General features: G+C 40.8%; 2 protein-coding genes across 2 annotated transcripts in view; both read right to left on the bottom strand.

Annotated features, from left to right (window-relative positions):
- LOC311047844 (uncharacterized protein) lies at positions 1-26716 on the bottom strand (the record flags this gene model as incomplete). Its single annotated transcript, XM_084060794.1, has 14 exons — positions 1-753; positions 1153-1694; positions 1988-2129; positions 2818-2934; positions 3122-3375; positions 5294-5333; positions 6049-6215; positions 7913-7994; positions 16183-16280; positions 17923-18013; positions 20364-20461; positions 22193-22407; positions 23006-23068; positions 26325-26716. Coding segments are annotated over 13 exons (2094 nt in total), but the record flags the coding sequence as incomplete, so codon positions are not given.
- LOC311045035 (NACHT, LRR and PYD domains-containing protein 3-like) overlaps positions 26628-26918 on the bottom strand; it is a 31915-nt gene continuing 31624 nt past the window's right edge. The window contains exon 9 of the mRNA XM_084056846.1: positions 26628-26918. Within this exon, the coding sequence (XP_083912972.1) occupies positions 26860-26918 (59 nt within the window). The 3' untranslated portion in view covers positions 26628-26859.

The raw sequence follows: 26918 nt of genomic DNA, 5'->3' as shown, positions 1-26918 counted from the left end.
ATCAAGGTCACATATCTTCATCAGGATTTGTTTTTTATATAATCTCTTCTGCTGCTGACAAAATGACACAGCACCAGCAATGTACCGTTGTGTTCTAAAGAGTATCCGGCACTAGGACCCTGCAGCATTCATTTCTCCAGTGCTAGGCTACGTGGTAGTTTAGTTTTGAAACTTAATTCTGGGAATAGTCGTTCCAACAGACATCATCAAGACTTCTAAAAAAACGTTACACAGGATGACTTAAAAAAATGAATACTTGAAAGTACAAAACGGTCACTTTTAGGATACATAACTTACATCCATGCAACTTCTGCAACAAAAATCTATGAGAGATTTAAAATGTCAAATCACCATATATACACTGTATGATGGAAATCTAAATACCTTGCAGTGGTTACTGTAATAAAATAAAGATACAGTAAAGGTCAGAACACATACTTATGAGTCAAATCAAATGTTTTGAATGTAAAACTTGCTGACAAACATCCCAGAGATGTGAGATCCTACTGATTAGATCATTTCTAGTCATCAGACAGCATTATGATCGTCAACAGAAGAGGATTCTATACATGATAAATCAAGGTTAGTTCCATGTACAGTAGGTTTAAAAGTAGTTCAGGGAAAGGACTCTTTTGTGTTGGTATTGTGCAGCAGTTAGGTGGAATAGTTTATCAAGTCAATCAGCACTATGTTCACCCTAAATAAACTGATGAAAGTCAGTTGGTTCTGATTATAATTGTATTTATTTCATGTCTTTTAGCCCATTAAGACCTGGAACTGTGTCATTTTTAGATTTGAGCTAAAAATCATTATTTTACACGTTGGGCTATTCAAAAAGAGCAGATATACAAGCTCATAGCGCGGCACCGAGTGCCGCGCTACGAGCTTGTAGATCTGCTATTTTTGAAAAATCGTGAAAATGCGTGCAAATCTTTGAATATATATATTTTCAAAGCAAACATTTTTAACTCAAATCTTTGCTTCTGGGGGGTTCCTGGAACAAAATATTTTGATGGGGGTCCGCGGCCAAATACATATAATTTTGGGGGTCCTTGACATGAAAAAGATTGAGCACCACTGATATAGAAACATACGTATGTCAGAATACTGTTGAGATTTAGGAGACATGTAGAATCGGCTTCAGGTCTCAACGGGTTAAAGTACAATGTTCTTATCATTGCTTTTCTTGTTCCTATCCCTGGGGTCTCACATTAACATCAGCGTTTATGTATAAACAGTGGACATGAGCTCTATAGGGCTTCTTTGTGTCTTTTTTATACCATTGTGAAATCTTCTGCTTTGTACATTTGTTTCTCTCGTAAGAAAGTTAATCAATCAAAGGTTTAAACCACAAACAAATCAAGGTTTGTTCAAACCCAGTTGGTGATGAAGGCTTGGATCCTCTTCATGAAGAGCAGCGATCATCTTTGACGACGCCTCGTTCCCTTTATTTCTCACCATGTCGATGAATTGCCTGGCTTTCTCTTGGCTGTATGCCTCTGATCTGATGGAGTTCATCTCTTCATCGTTGAGAACCTTCTCATCCAGCAGTGTGTCCAGCAGACCATTCAGCACGGGCTCCGACACTCGTGCAATGAACTCTTTACGCACGGACAGCAACGTCTCCGCTCCCTGTGATGTCATCATCGTTGTCGATGCGTTTGGCTGACTGGGGCCGGCGCCTGGATGACATTCTGGAGGAAAGATAGTCATTTATTGGCATCAATTTAAAAGCCAGAAAACCATCCAGACTGATTAGAGATCCTTTATTGCTGCCCTACATGCTACATGCTACATACAAACAATCCACCTTAACACATGAAAGGATGTTTGTTAGATTAATGTATAAATTATCCAATTTTAACCGCAACTTCCTCATATCATTGCTCTTATGAATTTCTCAAGTAAGTTTGTCTTCTATCCAAAAGTTTACGATAAAATAAAGTTGAATAATAATTCCATCAAACTTAATAACTCTGTTTAGTACCTTCCAGTTCAATCTTTCCCTTCCAGACCTGGTCGTCCTCTGGTCCCAGTATTGCCAACGAGACGACTTCTTCGTTGAGATCCATGTTCACCTCAAACGTTGGATGGAAATTTGGTCCAAAGTTCAGACGATAAGCCACAGACTGAAAACAGAGATAACTTTTAGATGGATAACTATACAACTATACAACAGATTTATGAACCGTCGCCCCCACCACCCCCCTCATCTTCATGAGGAAGTTATGTTCCCTGTGGACCTGCCATGTGATATTTGTTTTACCTGTAAAGTTTCTGCCTTTTTTCCCCTTCTTTTTTTGCAACCATATGTCTAATCATGCACATCCTTGCCACTATGCGGACCTGCCAATGTGATCATCACCTTATGTTTAACCTCATGTACATACTGTATCTGATGGTCTCATACTGTGTGTATACTGTATGTTCTCTTTGACATGGTAATTTAATGCTCTCCCTCTCTCCCCCTTCTCTTCTTCTCCCTTGAATGAATTTCAAGGGAATCACTGTTATTGTATTATTGTTGTTGTTGTTGATTGCTGTTTTGATTGTTCAAGCACTTTGTAACTTTGTTTAAAAAAGTGCTATACAAATAAAGTTGTATTATTATTATTATTATGCACTTTTTACAACTGTAAACCAGTGATATGACAATAATCAGATGATTCTGATTCTGAACTATTGTATTGTAGTACATGAGTTGTGCTGGTAGTAGTTGTAGTGATAGCAATCATAGTATTAGTACTAGCAGGATATTATCATGACTCACTCTGTTTAAACATACTAAAGTCAGGTTGTAGTTTTAATGTGTGATACCTCAGGTTGTACTTCATATGAAGTACATGTAGTCTGCAGTTTGTAGCGTTGGTTTCGGATGAAAACACATTCGGAGGTGGTCTCTTTGTATTTCTTCTCTGTATGATGTGTCTTCACCTACAATGACACCAACACACAACTTATGACCAGATGGTTCAATCATCATGTCTGATACTTGTTGTTTCCATCATCAATACCAGGGTATTTTGACATTGCTTGTTTGTCTTTATCAGCTGTGTTTTCAAAATCTGAATGTAAGTTCAATAACTCTGAGATGCTAGCTATTTAACAGATAACATTTTACCTCTTTGGCAGAAACATTACTCGGCAGCATCAACACAATCAGTTTCCTTGTTCGACGTCCTGGTGGTGGAAGGAACAGCAGAACCTGACCGTATGTTGATTTGATGTAGTTGTACATCTCGTTAATCTTCTTCCACACGAGTCCATAGATAGACAGGTGGGTCACATTCACAATCACATGAGTCTTGGTCACTTCCAGCGGTTCTAAGAGCTCTATCCCATCGTCTGTGATGTGGACCACAGCCAGGTTATAACCTGTGAAAGGTTTTTAAAACATTATAGATTACATTTCATGGTAAAAAAGCTCAAAAGAAACATGTGATGGCCCGGGCCGCTGGCGTAGCGGTCCAGGCACCTAGAATCAGTGTAGCCTGGTCACGGGTTTGAGTCCTGGCCTTTGCTGTATGTCACTCCCCGTCTCTCTCTCCTCATTTCCTGTCAGCCTACTGTCCTATTATTAAAGGTATAAAATAATCTTTAAAAAGAAACATGTGATGTCTTTAACAACATGCATAAACCGTCTCAGTTTAACAGGAAGACATATGCTTCCATCAAATACATCATCCCTTCATGGATTTCAACATATTATTTGTTGTATTTTGTTGTATTTTGCATTTGGTCTGGTTAGCGTTCACACAGGACTTTGATAATTAAACCAAAATGTGTAAACAAGTGATCGTACAGGCCGTGTGTGTGTGTGTGTGTCTCTTGATTAGCAACGCACATTCAGTCATTATAAGGTCTGTTATTAAAGGTCCAAAATAAATATGAACATCCCAACTCTCCATTAAAAATAAACAAAATCATTTGTAAAAGGACTATTAGTATATGTGTGGCTGTTCCCTTGTGTCTCATTACAGAGCATTTATGTTAATGTAGTAATGCACTGGCAAACTATTATGTTCCGATGGGCCACTGTGCGTTCCAAGCCGCTCAGAACCGAGGGGAAGCATTCCCTAACAGGAAATAATCGCATGGGGAACGGTTAGGAACCAGTGTTGCTGGTATGCCGGAGAACAGCCTCGGGAGCTGTGGAGGTGCCCGGTGCGCCGGGGAAGAACCGTCCGGAACCATTCAAAATTGGGCCTCCTGGTGGCGCTATAAGAGGGGAATGTAGAAAGGGTGGCATTTGTTCCTCGACTAATGCAAATGTGCGTGCAAAGTTTGACCGCAATCGGACGCTGCGTTCATGATTTGCGGCATTTTGTTCCAAACGGGCCACTCCTGCAAACTTAAGATGTCAATCTTAGCCAATCAGGACGGAATATGAAAAATCAAACAGATCCGTCTTGATCACATGACTATAGAGATCATGTGTACCAATTTGCGTGAAATTTGGATAAAATCTGAAGGAGTAATATCTCAAAATATGTTTTACATAAGTCAGCCTTCTGGTGGCGCTATAAAAGGCAGATGCAAGATGCAGGGCAAAGGTTTTTCCTTGGCCTCTAGGGAGTGTGCATACAAGGTTTTACACAGATAGGTGCAGTTATAGGTAAAAACACGAATCGGCCTGTTATAGCACCACCATGAGGCTGATTTTATATTTCTCAAGTGGCAATTGTTCCTCGGCCTAGTGAGAATGTGCGTGCAAAATATCACGGAAATTGCAAGCTGTGTGCATGATTTGAGGCATTTTGTGCAAAACGGAGCACTCATGCAAACTTTGGAAGCCATTCATAGCCAATCAGGATGGAATATGAAAAATCTGAAAGACCCGTTTTGTGTAATGACTATAGAGATACTGTGTACCGATTTGCGTGACGTTTGGACAAAATCTGTAGGAGTACTGTCAAAAAATATGTTTTGCAAAAAGTGGCCTCCTGGTGGCGCTATAACAGGCCCATGTGAAGAATTTGGGGCAAAGGTTCTGAATTGGCATCCAGGGAGTGTGTGTGCTCAGTTTCGGTGCGATCAAGCCGGACCTGTTCACTCACTCACTCACTCACGGACGGACGGACGGACGGACGGACGGACGGACGGACGGACGGACGGACGGACACACACACACACACACACACACACACACACGGACGTACGGACAGGGTGCAAAACATACTCTCTCGCCATGCCTTTCGGCCTGTTGGAGACAATAAACACTTATAATAGGGCTTTGTGCTGGTGCAGTGCTCGGGCCCTAATGATAGTCAGTGTCTTCTGGTAAGATACATACCTTCACCTCCCTTCTGGGTACTGGCATACGTGTCTTCTTTCTTTAAGACAAAGAAGAGAGAGAAGGGGTATCATTATAATTGTAGACACACCTTTATTCATTTATGGTATCTTTAATTTTACCAGGTTATTTCCAATCAGTTTACTGTATTATCTCTTTTTTCAAGAGAGACCTACAACATATACGTGTAACTTATTACTCTGAGCAATTTCCAAAGTGTTAAACCGGAGTAAACTTCAGCAAACAACAAGGCAAGAGGTCAAGTAAATGGAGTGTAAGGAAAATTGATAAGTGCTACAAAGTAACTATAGCAGGTAAACATCAAACGTAGCATCTGTCTGAACAACAAACCATCAAGCATACTGTAGGTTACTTACATCTGTGGACAACAAACAACATACATAATATCTAAAAAATAATATCCAAGTGAATAAACTAGACAGTCAAATATAAATATGATCAACAACTAGGGAAGTTACAAGTACAGATACATCATCATCAGCTGCCACATTACAGGATGAAATGACAGTGACTGCATTTTTATTTTCAACATTCATTCCTTTTCTACATTCCCTGAAGAATTTAAAGGTTCAACCAGCAAAGTTTTCAGATGAAAATGTTTATTGTTGTTGTCGGGTGTGAACACCTTGAATGTCCAAAACACTAGTATGGTGAAGTAGGGCATTAATTTACAGGAGGGGGAAACACATAAAAAAATATGAGGTTTCTGCCAACAGCAACGATTATATTCTGACCTGGGTTGGGCGCTGGATGGGCCTCAGACGGTGTTCCTCATGAAGCCCAGTGGACTGACAGGCAGAGCACAGGTCATAGTCAGGACACACTGTACACTTATACCTGATCCCCACAACACTTCCCTCACAGCCGTCACACATCACTCCAGGATGCTGCATGCAAGGATCTGGAAAACAAAACAAGATAAATGTATCAGTATGAATTGAGTAAAATACCAGAAAAAGTGCTCTTCGGAGCACAGGTCTCCGCAAGGCAGCAAAAATTGACCTCATGGTGGCGCTATACCAAGACAATGTGAATACTTTTGAACGGAGGTTCTACCACGGCCAACTGGGAGTGTGCTTTAAAAGTTTCTCAATGATGGGACCAGCAATGCTTGTGGCACTATGTGCAAATGTGCTTCTCCTGCAAACTTTGAAAGCCAATCGTAAAAATCTGACAGATACATCTTGATCACATGACTCCAGAGACATGGCGTAGAAATTTGGGTAAGGTTTGGACAACATCGGTAGGAGTAGCAGTTAAAACTGTGTTATGCAAATAAAACACAACTATTTGGGGAGTTCCGTAAATATTGAAGAAATCCAACGTTCAAAAACCTTGCTACAACCTTCAAAAGTTATAGCAAAAGTGAGGAACAATAAACTATCGACCAATCAGAAAAGGGTGTGTGGCTAAGTAACACCAATGAAGAACAAGGACTCGAAACCGAGCCCAAAGAGGCCACTCACAAGCAGGTCAAAAGTTATGGCAAAATATAGGAATTTACAAATATCGACCAATCAAAAAATCACATTACACCAATGAAAGACATGGACTCTGATCTGATTCCAATGACACCACCCTCAAGTCAGTATGGTAATCAGCTCAAATGTTACGTAGAAAATCTTCACCTTGTAGATCGGCTATTTTCACTTCCTGTTTGGCGGTGAAACATGGACGCTTAACGCCAGGGTTACACCGTTTTACGAAAACTCACAAATGTGATAACTTTGCATCGTTATGGTCTTTTATGCCTGATCAGCGAGTTTGAGGTGGATCTGACCCTCCTAGGAGAAGTTTGTTAAAGTACAACCCATGAAAATGGCATGAAATGCAATGAAACGCAGCAATAAATGTAAAATGGCTGACTTCCTGTCTTGTTTAGGTTAAGGCTCCAAGAGACTTTTATTATGTAAGTCGGGACATGATACATGAGTGTATCAATACATGTAGGTGAAACCGTATTGTTGGGCTTCAACTTTGACATTTCGTAGGGTGCGTTATTGAGCCATGAATTATTTGAAAGAATTGCCAGTTGTGATGTGTGTGCAAAGTTGCGCAACTTTTTGAATACGGTTAGGTCCTCAAAAATGCGATTCATTTGTGCTACAATTATAAAGCTGCAAGCAGCGATGACTGGGCCCTCACATCTCTGTCCACGTTAGGGGCAAAGAGTCTCCTACTGAGTCTCCTATTGACCGATGACCCGGTCAATCTGCATGTGACCGATGACCCGGTCACTTAAGTACTTAAGTGATTATAGTGAGTAAAAAGTAACTTAATTAAGTAAAAGTACTTATAATGAATCAAAGTACTTAATTTGTTTCACCCTCAAAACCGTCAATATTCAATGTTTACATGTTTGAGAGTGAGAGAAACTTTTCCTCAAATGGCATTTGCTATTAGCAGTAAAATAAAGTTTGGATTTATGAAAAATAAATTACTTTTTACCTTCTATGGAATATGGTCAAATTTGACCATTAACACCACAGACGTCACTATTTTGAATATATTACCAATTTGTTTAAGTTAAAAAACAAAAACAAGTTAATTTAAAGTCGTTGCTCCTTTAATGAAGCCCAGACAGCTCATGAGTCTTACCTGTCTCCAGATCTTTCACAAAGTTGGAAGGGAAAATCCCAGACTTGCCATTCAAGCTGCCGTACCACCAGCCATCTTCAACCTGAAGGTACAAGACATAAAGCATTGTTTATCCACCTGTACTAAAAATGTCAAGTTATGGCTGTTTAAACCCCAGCCAATAGGAATACAGAAGGGGCGGGGCTTCATCAATTACATCTTGTCCCTATTGGTGGTCTAAGTCCACAAACCAAGGTTGGAGACGGTAGCATGCTGCGAACTGGAGTTATGGCAGTTTAAAGCCCAGCCAATAGGAAGACAGAGGGGGACCCCTAGGGGGTCCCCGGACCGCACTTTGCTAACCATTGGGATGTCTGGCCAATGAGAGGAGAGATGAAATAGCCGATCTACAAGCTCACAATTAAAGCATATTTGTAGCAGCTGTTGCTATAGGTTGCGTCTTAACGATAGACCTGTTTAAGCAGAGAATAATGGCAAACGGCTATATCCGAACAAATGGCTGTATCGCAGAAAGTAAATGTCAAATGCACATTTTTTACTGTGAGTGGCCCGAGATATTGAGGCACGTTGGTGTTGGTACGATCAAAAACATGGTTAAAAGAGCGAGTTAAGAAATTGTGTTTGTAAACAAAATGTTGCCTAATGACAAATAAATTAACTTGGAGAGTCTGATGGATCTCCTGTCATTCAGAAGGCTGTAGTTCACATTCTGTATGTCTCTATGCTTTGGTAGTCACATTGTGTGAAAGAAGACACGTGTGGCTACATAATGCCCAAAAAACATGCGTGTAAGGTGAATATTTTGGTCGTGAGGAAAAAGTATGCCAGAGTAATGAGAATGCAAAGGTGAGGTGGATTTGAAGATTAGATCCCATACTGTAGATTCTCTATATGGGATGAAAAATGTATGATTAAAGTTAAATATTTACTTTTAAAATGACCTTTTAAGCGAACTTTGGATGTGAATGGAGCCCTAAAGTGCACTTGGTCCGGATCAAGGACCAAATGTTTACATTGTTGCATTTGGTCTGGTTAGCGTTCACCCGGATCTTTGTTAAAGGAGTAGTTCACCCCAAAAAAAAAAGTTTTTTTTCTATCAATTACACACCCTATGAATCTTTTGTTTTTGTCACATTCCTAAGCCAATAATTTGATGACCGATGATAGAGACATTAGTTTACAAAATACAATCAGGCGCTGACTCCAACTAGGTTGATTGACCCTGCAGGGTGACATGACATACTGTACAAATAAACAATAAAAAAACAAAGGCCAAAGTATAGACCAGTAGCATTGCACCATTACCAGTGTAGCAGACATGGCACCAAATATATCCATATTTTATGGAGCATGGAGTTATGCCTCTGATATTCACGCACACGTGTGTGTGTGTGCGCACGCACACACACACACACACACGCACACGCACGCACACGCACACGCACACGCACACACACACACACACACACACACACACACACACACACACACACACACACAATTATTACCGCTACAATGATGTCATGTGAGAAGGGAATCATTGATGATGATTCATCAATCATCATCATCACACCAAAAGTGAGATGGCAGTCGAGCGGAGCGGTCGCATTTTCGTTCGCTCCCTAGCACAAAAGAAACAACGTCTGCTTCGACTGGAAAGGATCCTAAAGGCCAGCAACTTTTTCTTGCTGTGCTACACGGCAATACTACAGGGATTAATTCTCATCGAGTCCCAGGAGGTGCTATTGCCAAGGAATACAAACTCCAATGGAACCTTACAGAACAACGCTAAAACGTTGTTTTCCAAAGCACTGAGCACACGGAAAGCGGCTTGTTCACGGAGGAAACAACCAACCCAGATCGACGGAGCGACGGTAAGGAAGATCATCTCTCTGAGTTTGTTGCTATCCGGTGGTATTCACCCAAATCCAGGGCCTACCACTGTGAGTTCAACGTTAACGGGAGCTTCGTATAGTACAAGCTTCTATAGCGATGGTCGCAACACAGCGTGCAGCACACGCTTCGGCGGAGAACAACAACAACATCAAACCGAACCCCCCAGTCGATCATCACACAACGGCGTTTGGTCTCAGACCCACTCACCAGACAAGGAAGTGCCCCAGTCGAAGACTGGAGAAACGAGAATGGATTATTTGTCCCGGCTAGCGACGGAGATGAAGGCACGGTTCACTGGATACACACTCCAAACAGACCCCCGTCGACGTCACAGAGGATTCCCTCGACACGCCGACGCAGAGAGGATTTCCCCATGCAACACGGGAGACCAAAACAAACACAGGGTGTCCCACCGAGTGGAATGCTGGGAAACTGAGTTTTTCCCCCTGCTTTCTCAATGGATACAGCTCGTCGTTCACAAGGTTTCCCTTTGTGGGGAAGGCTTGTAAGCAGAGACGTTTTTCTCCCTGTTTTGCAAGGAGGACAACTACAATGTGTCCCACCGAGAGGAATGCTGGGAAACGGAGTCCTTTTCCCTGCTTTGTCAATGGACCCAGGTCGTCATTTACACAGTTTTCCTTTGTGGGGAAGGCTTGTAAACAGGGAATTTTTCCCCCCTGTTTATCACACCATCGCGCCAGCACAGAACTTCTGCTTCACCCCTCCCCCACCCCCCACTGCCCTGCTGCAATCACAAAGACCCCACCCCCCTCCCCCGATCACACCTCCACTCCCCCCCTACCCAACCTCCCCCCACCCCCAACACATCCACCACAGCAGGACAGAGGAAGGTCTGGCAGTCCCCACTGCAGAGACCACGAAACCAGCGGAACAGGTTTTAACCCAAACCCCCCTACCCCACCACCCATCAGCGACTCCAGACCCCCCCCACCCACCCACTCCTCCCCCACCCACCTTTGAAGCTACAAAGCTCAAGGATCCTGACTTTTTCCAGACTGAACAGATGGACACGATGTTCTCCAAAAAAGGTCTACACATCATTCACCTGAATGTGAATAGCCTCAAAAACTCCTCAAAGATGTCTGAACTAAGATCCATGTTTGGAAATGGCAAGGTAGGGATTCTCTCTTTTTCAGAGACAAAACTGGATGACTCAGTAGACGACTCTGAAATTGAGATAATAGGCTACAATGTCATTAGGAAAGACAGAAATCTTTGTGGAGGGGGGGTATGCATTTATGTGAGATCTGACATCATTTTCAATGTGTACCCAAATTTGGAGAACAACTCCACGGAATCGGTCTGGATAAAGATCATCTATCCTCATGCTAAACCCCTGATAATTGGCGCAATCTACAGGCCCCCAGATCAAAATGATTTTTATGATTTAATTGAGGAGCACATGTCAATCATTGGAAATTCGGAATTGATTCTAATTGGCGACTACAATACCGATGTACTTCGGAAAGACGCCGCCATATTTAAATCTTTCAGAAAATTCTGTGACATGCATAGCCTCACCCAAATGATAAAAAATATCACGAGGGTAGGCCCCACTTCTCAAACCATCATTGACCTCATTTTGACATCAGACCAGTCAAGGATTCCTTTAAGCGGGGTCATTGAGTGCAGTCTAAGCGACCATAACATCATTTTCTGCACGTGTAAGATTCACAGATCTGTAGTTGACTGTCATAGCACGGTCGGCTGCAGGGCTATGAAAACGTACTCATCAGAGGCGCTCACAACAGCCCTTGAGAAAATTGATTGGTCAAGTGTACTCAGTGGCTCCTCGGCCGAGGAGTCTTGGACTGGTTTCAAAACTGCTTTTGTGTCTGTTATTGATAGCCTAGCGCCCAAGAAGGTGGTGAGAGTCAGAGCCCGTACACAACCCTGGATGAAGGGAGACATCCTAAATGCCATCAAACTCAGAAACAAATTGTACTCTGAGTTCAGGAAATGCAAAAATTTGCAACTACTTGAAAGATGCAGAAATCAACGAAATGTAGTAAACAAATTGGTCAAAACTGCCAAAAAGAATTTCTTAAATGAAAGCATTGAGGCAAACAAAAGCCACCCACAAAAGCTGTGGGAAGCGCTACAGAAATTGGGCTGCAACAACAAAATTCAAACCAAAACTACAAACATCTGCATTATTTCAAGTGGCGTGCTCATTACTGACAAGCAAGCGGTAGCTAACTGTTTTAACAGCTTTTTTACCACCATTGCAACCCAGTTGGTAAACAAACTTCCTCAGCATTCAGGTTTGTACGGCTCTGACCACATCCATGCTTACTATGACAAACTAGGGGCTAAAAAAGACTCATTCTCATTCAAACCAGTAAATGCTGATGATGTGCAGAAAAAACTTTTAGCCCTCCAGCCGAACAAGGCCACCGGCCTTGACAATATCCCCACCAGATTCCTCAGAGACGCAGCTACTGCTATTGCCCCCATAGTAGCCCAAATCACAAACCTATCCATCAGCCAGTGTCACGTCCCACAGGATTTCAAATTGGCAAGAGTTATCCCTCTGCATAAAAAAGGAAGCAAATTAGAACCTGGCAACTATAGGCCTGTTCCCATCCTTTGTTCCATCTCAAAGGTTGTAGAGCGAATAATTCAAGAACAAATCAACAGCTACCTCAGCGAGCATAAACTGTTGTTTGAATTCCAATCGGTAGGGGTGTGCCGATACACTAATTTCACGAAACGATACGATACGATATTTGGCTCACAACTTCGATACGATTTCGATACGATACGATACGCACTTTTTTTATTATGAAAATATATGGAGGAGAAAAAAAGAAAATGCAAACAAATAATTCTGTTTTTGCATTATTCAGACATGCAAACTTGTAGCTTTTCAGCTACAATAGCCGTTTTGAATCCAAATAGTATGACACCTGACCCGAAAAAAAAACATGTTGTCACTCTTTTCACTTCGGGGCCGTTTGCATGCCTGATTATTATGATTGTAAAAAAAAAAAAAAAAAAAAAAAAAAAATTTTTTTTTTTTTCAAAAACGATATTTTTTTTTTCCAAAACGATACATATCGTCGCGAAAACGTATCGCGATATATCGCGGGACGATATATCGGCACACCCCTACCAATCGGGCTTCAGAACCTCCCATTCCACTGACACATGCCTGCTGTATTTGACCGACTACATCAAACGTGAGGTAGACGCGGGCAAATACTGCGGCATGGTCATGTTGGACCTCCAAAAAGCGTTCGACACTGTAAACCATTCAATTTTACTTGATAAGCTGAGGGCGATTGGTTTCGACTGCACATCACTAAACTGGATGAGATCCTACCTGGAGGGAAGAGAACAAGTGGTTGACATCAACGGAACCATGTCCTCTTCCCTCCCGGTGAGCTGTGGGGTTCCTCAGGGCAGCATTCTAGGGCCGTTACTGTTCCTTCTATACATTAACGACATGAATGCTGCCTGTAACTGCAAATTGTTCCTGTTCGCTGATGACTCGGCACTCCTGATCTCGGGAGAGGACAAGCTGCAAGTTGAGGAGGCGCTCAGCTCCGAACTCTCAAAAATCCGTACTTGGCTTACTGATAACAAACTGTCACTACACCTTGGGAAAACTGAATCCATTCTCTTTGGGACCAAACATTCCCTCAGACAGATGGATGTAAATGATTTCAAGGTCAAAGTCGATGGCACAATTATCTCTAGCAAAGAAGAGATTACCTATTTGGGTTGTATTCTCGACAAATACCTGTCAGGTGAAAGCATGGGGACAAAGGTGGTCAAATTTAGTAAACCAGAGAACCAAATTTATGGGCAGAGTTTCCTCTTTTGTCAACCCTCAGGCCCTCAGGACCCTCTCAGGGGCCCTGATTCAACCACATTTTGACTATGCTAGCACCTCCTGGTACTCCAACACCTCAGTGTCACTGAAGACTAAACTTCAAACCTCCCAAAACAAACTGATTCGGCTACTCCTCGGATTGGGGCCCATGACCCACCTTTCTCCCACCCATTTTGCCAGCCTAGGCTGGCTCAGGGTGGAAGACAGGGTTAAACAACTAAAAATGGGACTGGCCTTCAAAATTGTAAATGAAAATTTGCCCGATATGCCCCCTATTCCCGCATATCTGAGTAAATACCTCCAAAAGGTTAGTGACACCCACAGTCACAATACCAGAGGGAGTGCAAACAACAATTTGGTACCACCCACCCATAAAACAAACATGGGCAAATTCTCCTTCTACAGCACTGCCACCCAGGTTTGGAATGGTCTAACCCCATCCCTCAAAAAATGCAGTTCGCTGGGCTCATTTAAAAGAGCCTTAAAAAAAACACTTTTCAGGAGGCCAAAAGAGGAGGTAGTACCATTTTCCCGTTAGACAGCCGACCCCCCCCCCCCCTGTTCTTGTAAATATCTTTCCCCCCTTTTTTATTCCATTGGCTGTACATAGTGTTATATATATGTATATATATATATATATATATATATATATATATATGTATGTATATATATATATATATATATAATTGTTTTGCTGTTTTATTTTTTATTTCTTTGTGTAATGATATTCGAACTGTGGTGCCACTATATATGTCTATGAATTGAATACCAAGGCCCTCATTGGAAACAAGTCCGCAAGGACTTTTATGAACGGACCTGTTAGACAAAGTATTTTAAATGTAAATGTGTTGTTTTACATTCTTTTGCCTAATAAAATATTCAATCAATCAATCAATTTGCATAGTGACATGAGGTCACACCTTTTGCCTGGTGTCACCCAATCACAAGAACATGGAGGGGATGATTGCTTTACAAATGTCCTGCCCCACTTCCATACGCTCAGAAAATCTAACTCTAGGGCCCTGTTTAGACTGCTGTCAAATCTAGTCAAATCAGATGTATTTCTCAAATCCTATCTTCACACTGCACTGTGACCAGATCTGATCTGTCACAGGTCTGTGTGTTCAGACTGATTTAAACAACGTCGACCCAAAGCCGCACTGCGTCACATGTTTGCTTTGGTTACCGTGGTAACGACGTAGGCGTCATGACTTTTATCTCTTTACATGTGTTCTTCAAATTCTTTATTTTTCTCTGACACTGCAGATAAGACCTTGTGAACCCATCTTCTGCCATGCAGTGAGATATGTCTTCATATATTGCCTTGTTCCTGTACATTGCTACAAGTTTCCCTTGTACTGAGGCATCACCTCAAAGTGCTAGGAGACATTGAATTTCTCTGTCTGTCCACTGAATGCTGCTCAACATTTATTCTGCAAAACTAATGCTGCACTATTGTTTTGTTTTCATTACACCCCATTTCACCCACACAGTGGAGTTTAAGACGTTTGGTAATTCCTGGCCCCCGAAACTACGCTGTGGCTCAGGTAGTAACGTGAACGTATACGGAAGCTTCAAAGTGATTCGTGGAGTGTGACTGCCGACGAGACGAGACGAGATGTTCACCAGGTTTGGTCTAGTAGTCTGCATTATTTCTGTGGCAACATAGCTTAGGTTTAGGCTACCCTATGTTGTGACCCTGGAGATTGTGCCAACTTTCCTCTCTCTCTCTTCCCCTCTTTATTTTCCCTGAGGGCCTTTCTCAATCATTTTTCTTCTCATCTCAATTAATCTCATTTTCATCTCAATTCATTTTTGTGGTTTATGTACTTAGTGACTCAGGCGGTTGGTTGGAGTTTAACTGTTTTACTGTCCTTTATCAGTTGTAAGCCAGTGCCTATACTATATCTTCAATAAACTTCTTCATATATACTAAGAAGTTGTTTGCCATCTCTCTTTAACGATAAATCATACATGGGATATATACCTTGCTTACGAAAATAACTCACGTTACATTAAGTGACTTATTTTGATGTTTATGGATATTTATGGATCATAATCATTTTTCAGTTTTATGGATCATAAATACTAATAAAAATCTCGTCTCATACAGCGTTCCATTGCTACACCAGTATACAGTACCAGTACATACAGCATGACTTCAATGACAAGCTCTCCTTCTTACTCAACGTTATACATACAGGGTGTGCAACAAACAATGCCTGAGATGTAATATCAATGACAATGCAATTATTATATGTTTTACCCATTGTCTTATCTTGTCACAATTGTTAGTACGTTTTCCAGGTTGGAGTTAGTTAACCCATTTAGACCTGGAACGCATCTGTGTCACTTTTTCATTTGAGCTAAAAAGCATTATATTACACTTTGGCTATTCAAAAATAGCAGATCTACAAGCTCATAGCACGGCACCGGCCTCAGGTCTTAATGGGTTAATACAGTAGCTGTCCTCCTGCTGCTTAACCTGTTAGCTAGGTGAGGGTAATAAATGTACCTCTTTAATGAAGTCAATGATGTCTCCCACTCTGAGCTCCAGTTCATCCTCATCCTGTGTCAGGAAGTCAAGCAACACCTCACACTGCCTCTTGTTCTCTGTAATGACAAAGACAAGACAGAATATACCAGTTACACCACTAGCCTGCTCAACGGCAGAGAATATAGAGACATCACCTCTGTGTGTGTGTGTGTGTGTGTGTGTGTGTGTGTGTGTGTGTGTGTGCGTGCGTGCGTGCGTGCGTGCGTGCGTGCGTGCGTGCGTGCGTGCGTGCGTGCGTGCGTGCGTGCGTGTGCGTGTGTGATCCGCTCGTCTATGCACGTGCGATCTACCAGCAGGACGGTGCTGAGCTGTCAATCAAATCTGTGACCGCGAGAACCTCCATTCTGGGAGTGAATGTATGTCACAGTGCACACACTGACCAGTCTGAAGATACAGTGAATGTATCTCACAGTGCACACACTGACCAGTCTGAAGATACAGTGAATGTATCTCACAGTGCACACACTGACCAGTCTGAAGATACAGTGAATGTATCTCACAGTGCACACACTGACCAGCCTGAAGATACAGTGAATGTATCTCACAGTGCACACACTGACCAGTCTGAAGATACAGTGAATGTATCTCACAGTGCACACACTGACCAGTCTGAAGATACAGTGAATGTATCTCACAGTGCACACACTGACCTGTCTGAAGATACAGTGAATGTATGTCACAGTGCACACACTGACCTGTCTGAAGATACAGTGAATGTATGTCACAGTGCACACACTGACCTGTCTGAAGATACAGTGAATGTATGTCACAGTGCACACACTGACCAGTCTGAAGATACAGTGAATGTATGTCACAGTGCACACACTGACCTGTCTGAAGATACAGTGAATGTATGTCACAGTGCACACACTGACCTGTCTGAAGATACAGTGAATGTATGTCACAGTGCACACACTGACCTGTCTGAAGATACAGTGAATGTATGTCACAGTGCACACACTGACCAGTCTGAAGATACAGGGGAAACTGGCTTTTATTCCTTTTGCAAATCACTCACTGTCCCATTCTGTCCTCTCTAATAACACTATTGGTGAGGACATTCTAATCTTCACCATACAAGTGCTGCCGACCAAGTTTAACTTGGCAACCTGGTATCCATCAGAACATGACCCACACTGTATTCTACACCCAGTACCACATGACAAAGAGACCGTCGTACACATCTTAAATGGCTGCAGCCACTATAAAGGACTGTACTTTGCCAGACATGATCGCCTGGTGGATCTGGTCTCAGACAGGATCAGAGAAGTACAGGAAAGGACAACAAAAAATTATGAACACAGCACCGTAAAACTAGACTGGTTTGATCATAATGACTCACATGTCAATTAATTGCAAGATCAGATATTGTGTTCATTAATGAAATGAGAAAAAACGTTACTATCTTCGAAATAGGCTGTCCATTTGATTTGTATATGGACATTTGTTTTACATCCAAACGCATGAAATATCAGCCTTTGGTGGAACGTATTATGGCCTTGGGATAAACTGTCAACTTATTATCCTTGTGTTTGGGAGTCTGGGCCACGTCCACAAACTTGTGCTCCCCGGCATGCAATTAGGAGGATTGCAAAACACAAATGCAAAAAAGTTGGCTAAATACCTTTATGAATACTTCATAAAATAATTTCATGGTGTAGCCCGTTTAATGAAGCCCAGACAGCTCATGAGTCTTACCTGTCTCATCTGGAAGCAGTTCTTTGACATAGTTGGAAAGGAAAACCCCCAACTTGCCATTCAAGCTGCCGTACCACCAGCCAGCTTCACCCTGAAGGTACAAGACATAAGGTGTTGTTTATCCACCTGTACTCCCAGTATGCACTTTGATGTATTGTTAAAAATGTGAAGTTTAACAGTTGGACAACATGCTCTGAAAGTACATTTGGATGTTATTTTGATGAGTGAAATGTTTTTATTTGAACCAGAATGCACAATTAGATTTGGCAGATTTGCCGCACTGGGAGGCAAACTGCAGCTGGGAGTTTGATGGAATCCATTTCAGTCAATGAGAGCCAGGTGGACCAGCTTATGAATAATTACTGTTTCTGAACAAATGAGACCTTTGTAAAATACTCTGTCCTGGAAAATAAAAGACATATCACACATTGCTTTTTGATGTTTAAGCTGTATCATTTTTATAGAGGCATCTATAAAGAGCACAAAGTAAGTTTATTAATGTGCCAAAGTATATACAATGCAAGACTGTCCATCATCGCCAGTCTGACAACCAAATCTCGTGATATGTGTTCTTTTATATTCCTGAACAGATTATATGACAAAGGTTGCAATCGTTCAACAATAATGTTTGTTCATGAGCTGGTCCAGCCAGCTCTCATTCACTGCAATGTATTTCATCAAACTTCCGGTGCGAGTTTTCCACCCATGAGTGTCATGGCGCATGCCCTGCGTCCCTTCCTTCTATCTAAGTTCCTTGATTCTGTTAAATCTGGAATTGCAAGACTTCCGCATTTAATGGTTCCATCGCCTGAAACCCTAGTGTGCCTGCCTGGTGCTCCAATCGTCTGCATTCGGCCACCAAATAGGGCTCAGAAAATGCGTAAGTACACTGGCCCTCATTTATCAACGCAGCGTATAAACCGGCGTATATTTTTTCCATATATTCGGCCGTACACCAACGTGGAAGTCACATTTATCAAAGGATCCTATACAGCTGATCCGAGCGTACATCAGGTCGGAGCTTTGATAAATCTCACGTCTGAAAACGAGCGTCATTTAAATAACACGCCCTTAAATATTCTCAAAACGCCCGATTTTACGACATGAAGACGAACCAGAATACGACCAAAGACATGAAAAGCCAATAAGAAATAGTTTCACCCGATCGCCTCGCCACATACGCACACGCCCCTCTCTCTCTCTCACACACACACACACACACACACACACACACACACACACACACCTGTGTTTCTCATGTAATCCGTACCGTAGCGGTACAATCAGTCACGTAGGCTTGTAGCCTACATGAATGACATATTATGATACCAATCACATCGCCATGAATGGAATACGTTTGTATATTAATTTTAGAGCTGGGACTTTAACTGATTAATTTAGATTAATTAATTACAGAAAATTAACACGATTACAAAAATTTAGCGCATTTTAATCGCGCTTAGTTTATGCACCATAGAACCTCACTGGACGAGTTTCAGGTGTACCGATCATACCAGTGCACCAACCAACAGCCAACACACCCCAGCGCACGCGATGGGACAAGAAGCCGATCAGACTGCTTTGCTTGGCCCAGTGGATGGGAAATTTAGATTCTCTCTCTGATGGAAGCGTGGATAAAAACACGGTTGTGTGCAGAACTATTTTTTGTTTCTTAAACTTATGTATTCACTCATTGATTCACTCATGACACCAGACTACAACACTACAATGAATGGTACATTGAATTATATGGTATGGCGTGTGAAAGCCTGGTGATGTGAGGTTAGGGGTGGCGTTGTGAGACCACAGTCTCGTGGGCACGCACATGCATGTGTGGGAACGTGTGCATGTGTGGGAACGTGTTCAGGAACGCGTGCATGTGTGGGAACGTGTGCAGGAACGTGTGCATGTGTGGGAACGTGTGCAGGAACGTGTGCATGCATGCAACTGCATAAAACTGTGAGAACTTGTTGCACCATCTTTTACCGGTCACCTAGCACCGCCCCCTCCCTGTGTCGTACATGTGAGTGGCAGATCTTCCAGCCAGTCTGTCTAGCTTACAAACTACAATCAGGACACTGACTCCAACTAGGACCCACGGTGACATGACATGAAAATAAACTGTAGAAAACCAAAGGTCTTAAAAAGCATCTAAATAGACCAGTAGCTTTGCACCATTACCAGTATACCAGTACCAGTACATACAGCATGACTTCAATGACAAGCTCTCCTTCTAACTCCACATTATACATAGAGGGTGTGCAACGACATGCAGGGGAATGGCTGAGATGTAACAACAATGACAATGCTATTGTTATATATGTTTCCTATTTTCTTTTCTTGTCATAAGAGACAGTCATTTTGTTAGTTTGTAGTTAGTTAATACAGTAGCTGTCTTCCTGCTGCTTAGCGTGTTAGCTAGGTGAAGGTAATAAATGTACCTCTTTAATGAAGTCAATGATGTCTCCCACTCTGAGCTCCAGTTCATCCTCCTGCTGTGGCTGGTAGTCATACAATGCCTCACACTGCCTCTTGTTCTCTGCAATGACAAAGACAAGACAATATACCAGTTAGACCACTAGCCTGCTCAACGGCAGAGAATATAGAGACATCACCTCTGTGTGTGTGTGTGTGTGTGTGTGTGTGTGTGTGTGTGTGCGTGCGTGCGTGCGTGCGTGCGTGCGTGCGTGCGTGCGTGCGTGCGTGCGTGCGTGCGTGCGTGTGTGCGTGAGAGAGTGTTTGAGAGTGTGTGCGTGCGCGAGTGTGAACTTTGTGGGATGGGTCTTTTACCAAAAACATCATGAATCATGATGTATTCAGATTCAGCCCCTTTTTGACTATGCTTGCTCCTCTTGGTACTCCAACACCTCAGTGTCACTGAAGACTAAGCTTCAAACCTCCCAAAACAAACCATCCCTCAAAAAATGCAGTTAGCTGGGCTCATTTAAAACAGCCCCAAAAACTCATCTTTCTGGAGGCCATAAGTTTCCCTGTAGACTAGGGGTGTGCCGATACACTAATTTCACGAAACGATACGATACGATATTTGGCTCACAACTTCGATACGATTTCGATACGATACGATACGCACTTTTTTTATTATGAAAATATATGGAGGAGAAAAAAAGAAAATGCAAACAAATAATTCTGTTTTTGCATTATTCAGACATGCAAACTTGTAGCTTTTCAGCTACAATAGCCGTTTTGAATCCAAATAGTATGACACCTGACCCGAAAAAAAAACATGTTGTCACTCTTTTCACTTCGGGGCCGTTTGCATGCCTGATTATTATGATTGTAAAAAAAAAAAAAAAAAAAAAAAAAAAAAAAAATTTTTTTTTTCAAAAACGATATTTTTTTTTTCCAAAACGATACATATCGTCGCGAAAACGTATCGCGATATATCGCGGGACGATATATCGGCACACCCCTACTGTAGACAGACGACCCCCCTCCCCTTTTTTTGTTTATATATTTTTTTTTTTCTTGCTTTTTTTTTGTACATATAGGTATTTTTTCTCTGTATCTTTATGTTGATTTGAACTGTTTGGTTGCTACTATATACTGTATGTCTATGAAATTAATTCAAGGACCCCAACGGAAACAAGTCCGCAAGGACTTTTTTAGTCAGACCTTTTAGACAAAAGTATTATAAATGTAACTGTGTTGTTACATTCTTTTGCCTAATAACATTTTCAATCAATTCAATCAATCAATATTGTCTGATTGACCCCACATTTCAATGTATTGATGGCCCACAGTCTTCTCCACCAGAAGAACGTTCACCTCACCACGGGCCAATTGCGGCCTATGAGAGCCAATTGTGTCATAACTTATCTTGACATTTTCCTGAAGATGAGGCCGTTTTATACATTTTATAGAAAACGTTGACATTTTGGCCATTAGGCCAGGCCCCTTTTTGAGACTAACAAAATAAGACTTTTTTTGGCAAATTGAGATGTGTGTGCAAAAGTTGTGAAGCGTTTTTAGGCCCTCAAAACTGCAATTAATTTGTGCTACAAATAATAATAAACACTTGCAGTGTTCGGGCCCTAATACAAAATATATAATTATAAAACATATCTATACCGTATATGACTTACAGCAGCTTTAAGCATCATAGCATCACCTGAAATAACCCCCCCCCCCCCCCCCCAAATAAAAACAAAAAAACATGCCTAAACCCAAATGTAATACAATATCACACAGTTTGTCTGTTCTGTTCTCTGTCCCTTTGAACAAGGACCTTGAAAGTGCAGTCAGTGCTCACCGGATAAGATGGCACAGTGAGGCAGGTGTAGCCGGCGGACAGACTTCTGAGGACACTGGATGTCAAACAGAGGACCTGCAGGAGTCCCTCCTGTTGACTGGAGACATCTTTCATCCCACTGAACAGTCCTGTAGAGGACTTCTCCTTCCCCTGCCGTTCCAAACACCAACCCTGTGTCACTGCACTGGAACAGCCCCGCCCCGGGGACCTGGAACCTGTGACACAAAACAATCATTTGCATTGATATGAAATCTATATGATATAAAACAATCATTTGTATTGATATAAAATCTATGTATGCCACTCTATAAAACAAACATGCATTGATACAATCTGTATTATTAGCCGTCATGTTGCCACTTCACATCAAGTTCATTTACAATCCCATCTGTTCTTCTTTTTTAATGTTTATTTAACAGGTATGATGTAAAAAACCTTGATTCAAGTAACATCAGACAGATTTATTACATGTAGGGTTTCTAGAAAAGGTTAATTTGTGACCCATGATTACAGACACATAAAAGTAATATGATTAAAACAAAGAGCAATGACGTTCCTGAAATAATCATCTAAATTCATAAATCAATGGAATTCTTGACAGTGTGTGTGTGTGTGTGTGTGTGTGTGTGTGTGTGTGTGTGTGTGTGTGTGTGTGTGTGTGTGTGTGTGCGTGCGTGCGTGCGTGCGTGCGTGCGTGCGTGCGTGCGTGCGTGCGTGCGTGCGTGCGTGTGTGTGTGTGTGTGTTGTGGGGTGGGTCTTAGCGATTGGTCTCTTTGATAAGAAGCTACAATGAAGATGTTTAGGACGACTGACCTGTATTCATTGGTTGCTTGTTCTGTGAGCACGATGGGGGAGAAACTGAATGGAACCACTGGCCTGAAAGACACAAACAAGCAAACAAACACAGAAACAAAGAAAATAAATTAGATTGTGAAGGTTATAATATTTGAGCCCTGTTTTATACTACTTAAAGAATAAAAATGATAGTGAAAATAGCTAATCTACAAGCGCACACCACTTGTAGATCGGCTATTTTGGTGTAAAACTACTGTAAGTATAACTCAGACTTAAAGGTTAAAATAAAAATAAAAAAGGGTAAAAAGGTCGTAATAATATTTTTTTCTGTAAAGCTTTGATTTTATTTGTATTTCAGTAACTAGAATGTTTTTACATTTCTAGTTATTTTGATAGTTTTAGTTCACTATAATAACCATGGTTGTCTGTTTTATTTGGCTTTGTTCTCCAGACTGTTATTAATAATATTAAGAGTAATGTAGAGTAACATAGATGAATGTAGAGACATTTATTGTGAAAATGCCAGAGAAGAGTCATCAGTATTTCAGTGTAGGAACGTATCTGTGAAGCTGTAATGATGTCATTAAAACTATTGATCTAAGATCCTTCTGACTCACCCTGCTATGAGTCAGAAGAGATCTAGTAGAACTAAGACTAGTGAAAAAAAGATCCAGTAGGACTAAGACTAGTGGAGAAGAGATCCAGTAGGACTAAGACTAGTGGAGAAGAGATCCAGTAGAACTAAGACTAGTGGAGAAGAGATCCAGTAGAACTAAGACTAGTGGAGAAGAGATCCAGTAGAACTAAGACTAGAGGAGAAGAGATCCAGTAGAACTAAGACTAGCGGAGAAGAGATCCAGTAGAACTAAGACTAGCGGAGAAGAGATCCAGTAGAACTAAGACTAGTGGAGAAGAGATCCAGTAGAACTAAGACTAGTGGAGAAGAGATCCAGTAGAACTAAGACTAGTGGAGAAGAGATCCAGTAGAACTAAGACTAGAGGAGAAGAGATCCAGTAGAACTAAGACTAGCGGAGAAGAGATCCAGTAGAACTAAGACTAGAGGAGAAGAGATCCAGTAGAACTAAGACTAGAGGAGAAGAGATCCAGTAGAACTAAGACTAGTGGAGATGAGATCCAGTAGAACTAAGACTAGTGGAGAAGAGATCCAGTAGAACTAAGACTAGAGGAGAAGAGATCCAGTAGAACTAAGACTAGAGGAGAAGAGATCCAGTAGAACTAAGACTAGAGGAGAAGAGATCCAGTAGAACTAAGACTAGAGGAGAAGAGATCCAGTAGAACTAAGACTAGAGGAGAAGAGATCCAGTAGAACTAAGACTAGTGGAGAAGAGATCCAGTAGAACTAAGACTAGTGGAGAAGAGATCCAGTAGAACTAAGACTAGAGGAGAAGAGATCCAGTAGAACTAAGACTAGAGGAGAAGAGATCCAGTAGAACTAAGACTAGTGGAGAAGAGATCCAGTAGAACTAAGACTAGTGGAGAAGAGATCCAGTAGAACTAAGACAAGTCATTTTATGATTGGCTGCTCTCAGGTGTAACAATCCAAAAATAGCCGATCTACAAGCTCAATAAGCATCACAGACACATTGTGAGCTTGTAGATCGGCTATTTCCGGCCATGTAAATCAGGCATTACGTCATGAGGCAAAAATACATTTTAGTAAATACTAGCCTGAAACATTTCACCTACAATAGCCTAAAATATGATGAAAACTAAATGTAATTTTATTCAAAAAGACTATGAATAAAACTTCATCAAAATGTGCTGTCAAAATTAACACTGTCTATAAAACATCTATATGTTATAAACACTGAAAATAACAGATCTATATAACATCTACATGTTATATATATATTGTTATAAACACTGAAAATAACAGATCTATAAAACATCTACATGTTATAAACACTGAAAATAACAGATCTATAAAACATCTACATGTTATATATATATTGTTATAAACACTGAAAATAACAGATCTATATAACATCTATATGTTATATTGTTATAAACACTGAAAATAACAGATCTATAGAACATCTACATGTTATAGATCATGTTATAAACACTGAAAATAACAGATCTATATAACATCTACATGTTATATATATATCATGTTATAAACACTGAAAATAACAGATCTATATAACATCTACATGTTATAGATATATTGTTATAAACACTGAAAATAACAGATCTATAAAACATCTACATGTTATAGATATATTGTTATAAACACTGAAAATAACAGATCTATAAAACATCTACATGTTATAGATATATTGTTATAAACACTGAAAATAACAGATCTATATAACATCTACATGTTATATTGTTATAAACACTGAAAATAACAGATCTATAAAACATCTACATGTTATAGATATATTGTTATAAACACTGAAAATAACAGATCTATATAACATCTACATGTTATATTGTTATAAACACTGAAAATAACAGATCTATAAAACATCTACATGTTATAGATCATGTTATAAACACTGAAAATAACAGATCTATAAAACATATACATGTTATAGATCATGTTATAAACACTGAAAATAACAGATCTATAAAACATATACATGTTATAGATCATGTTATAAACACTGAAAATAACAGATCTATAAAACATATACATGTTATAGATCATGTTATAAACACTGAAAATAACAGATCTATAAAACATATACATGTTATAGATCATGTTATAAACACTGAAAATAACAGATCTATAAAACATATACATGTTATAGATCATGTTTATAAACACTGAAAATAACAGATCTATAAAACATATACATGTTATAGATCATGTTATAAACACTGAAAATAACAGATCTATAAAACATCTCTAAGTTATAAACACTGAAAATAACAGATCTATAAAACATATACATGTTATAGATCATGTTATAAACACTGAAAATAACAGATCTATAAAACATCTACATGTTATAGATCATGTTATAAACACTGAAAATAACAGATCTATAAAACATCTACATGTTATATATATATTGTTATAAACACTGAAAATAACAGATCTATAAAACATCTACATGTTAAAAACACTGACAATAACAGATCTATAAAACATTGGCAATAGCTTATGGATCAGTGTGTGTGTGTGTGTGTGTGTGTGTGTGTGTGTGTGTGTGTGTGTGTGTGTGTGTGTGTGTGTGTGTGTGTGTGTGTGTATATGTGTGTGTGTGTGTGTGTGTGTGTGTGTGTGTGTGTGTGTGTGTGTGTGTGTGTGTGTGTGTGTGTGTGTGTGTGTGTGTGTGTGTGTGTGTGTGTGTGTGTGTAACTTACTCTATCAGACACAAAGACACTGAGGAGTCTCTCCACACATAGAACCCAGGATAGAGAGGTTCAGTGAATGTGGTCTGGAAGGTGTGCAGGTGTGTGTGTGAGTCAGAGGACACTCTGTAGAAAGACAGGACGCCAGCAGACCAATCCACATACACTGCTACTCTGTAGACTCTGTCCTCACTGTCCTCACTGTCCTCACTGTCACCATGCTCTGCTACTCTGTAGGAGCCAGAGGGACGGACAGGGAGGACGGTTCTCTTCTTATTGTGACAGACAGAGTATCTGTTGTCTCCACCACCACATTCCAGACTCCAGGACTTGTCATTGTATCCAAGCAGACAGTCATCACCCTCTCCTCTCCTGTTGATGCCTCTGTAAGTCACTGCTATAATAAACCACTCCACTCCACTCTACCTCCCAGTAACAGCATCCAGTCAGACCCTCTCTACACAGAACCTGTGAGTAGAACTGAAATCTGTCTGGATGGTCTGGATAGGACTGATCCTCTCTGGTCCGTGTCACCTTTCTGTTGTTCTCAGACAGAGAGAGGTCTGTGCATGTTGTGTTTTGTGTCCAGTGTGAGAGGACAGACAC

Source organism: Gymnoscopelus microlampas, assembly GCF_963454915.1.
Source record: "Gymnoscopelus microlampas genome assembly, chromosome: 1".
Taxonomy (NCBI): Eukaryota; Metazoa; Chordata; class Actinopteri; order Myctophiformes; family Myctophidae; genus Gymnoscopelus; species Gymnoscopelus microlampas.
This window is presented reverse-complemented; position numbering and strand designations above follow the sequence as displayed.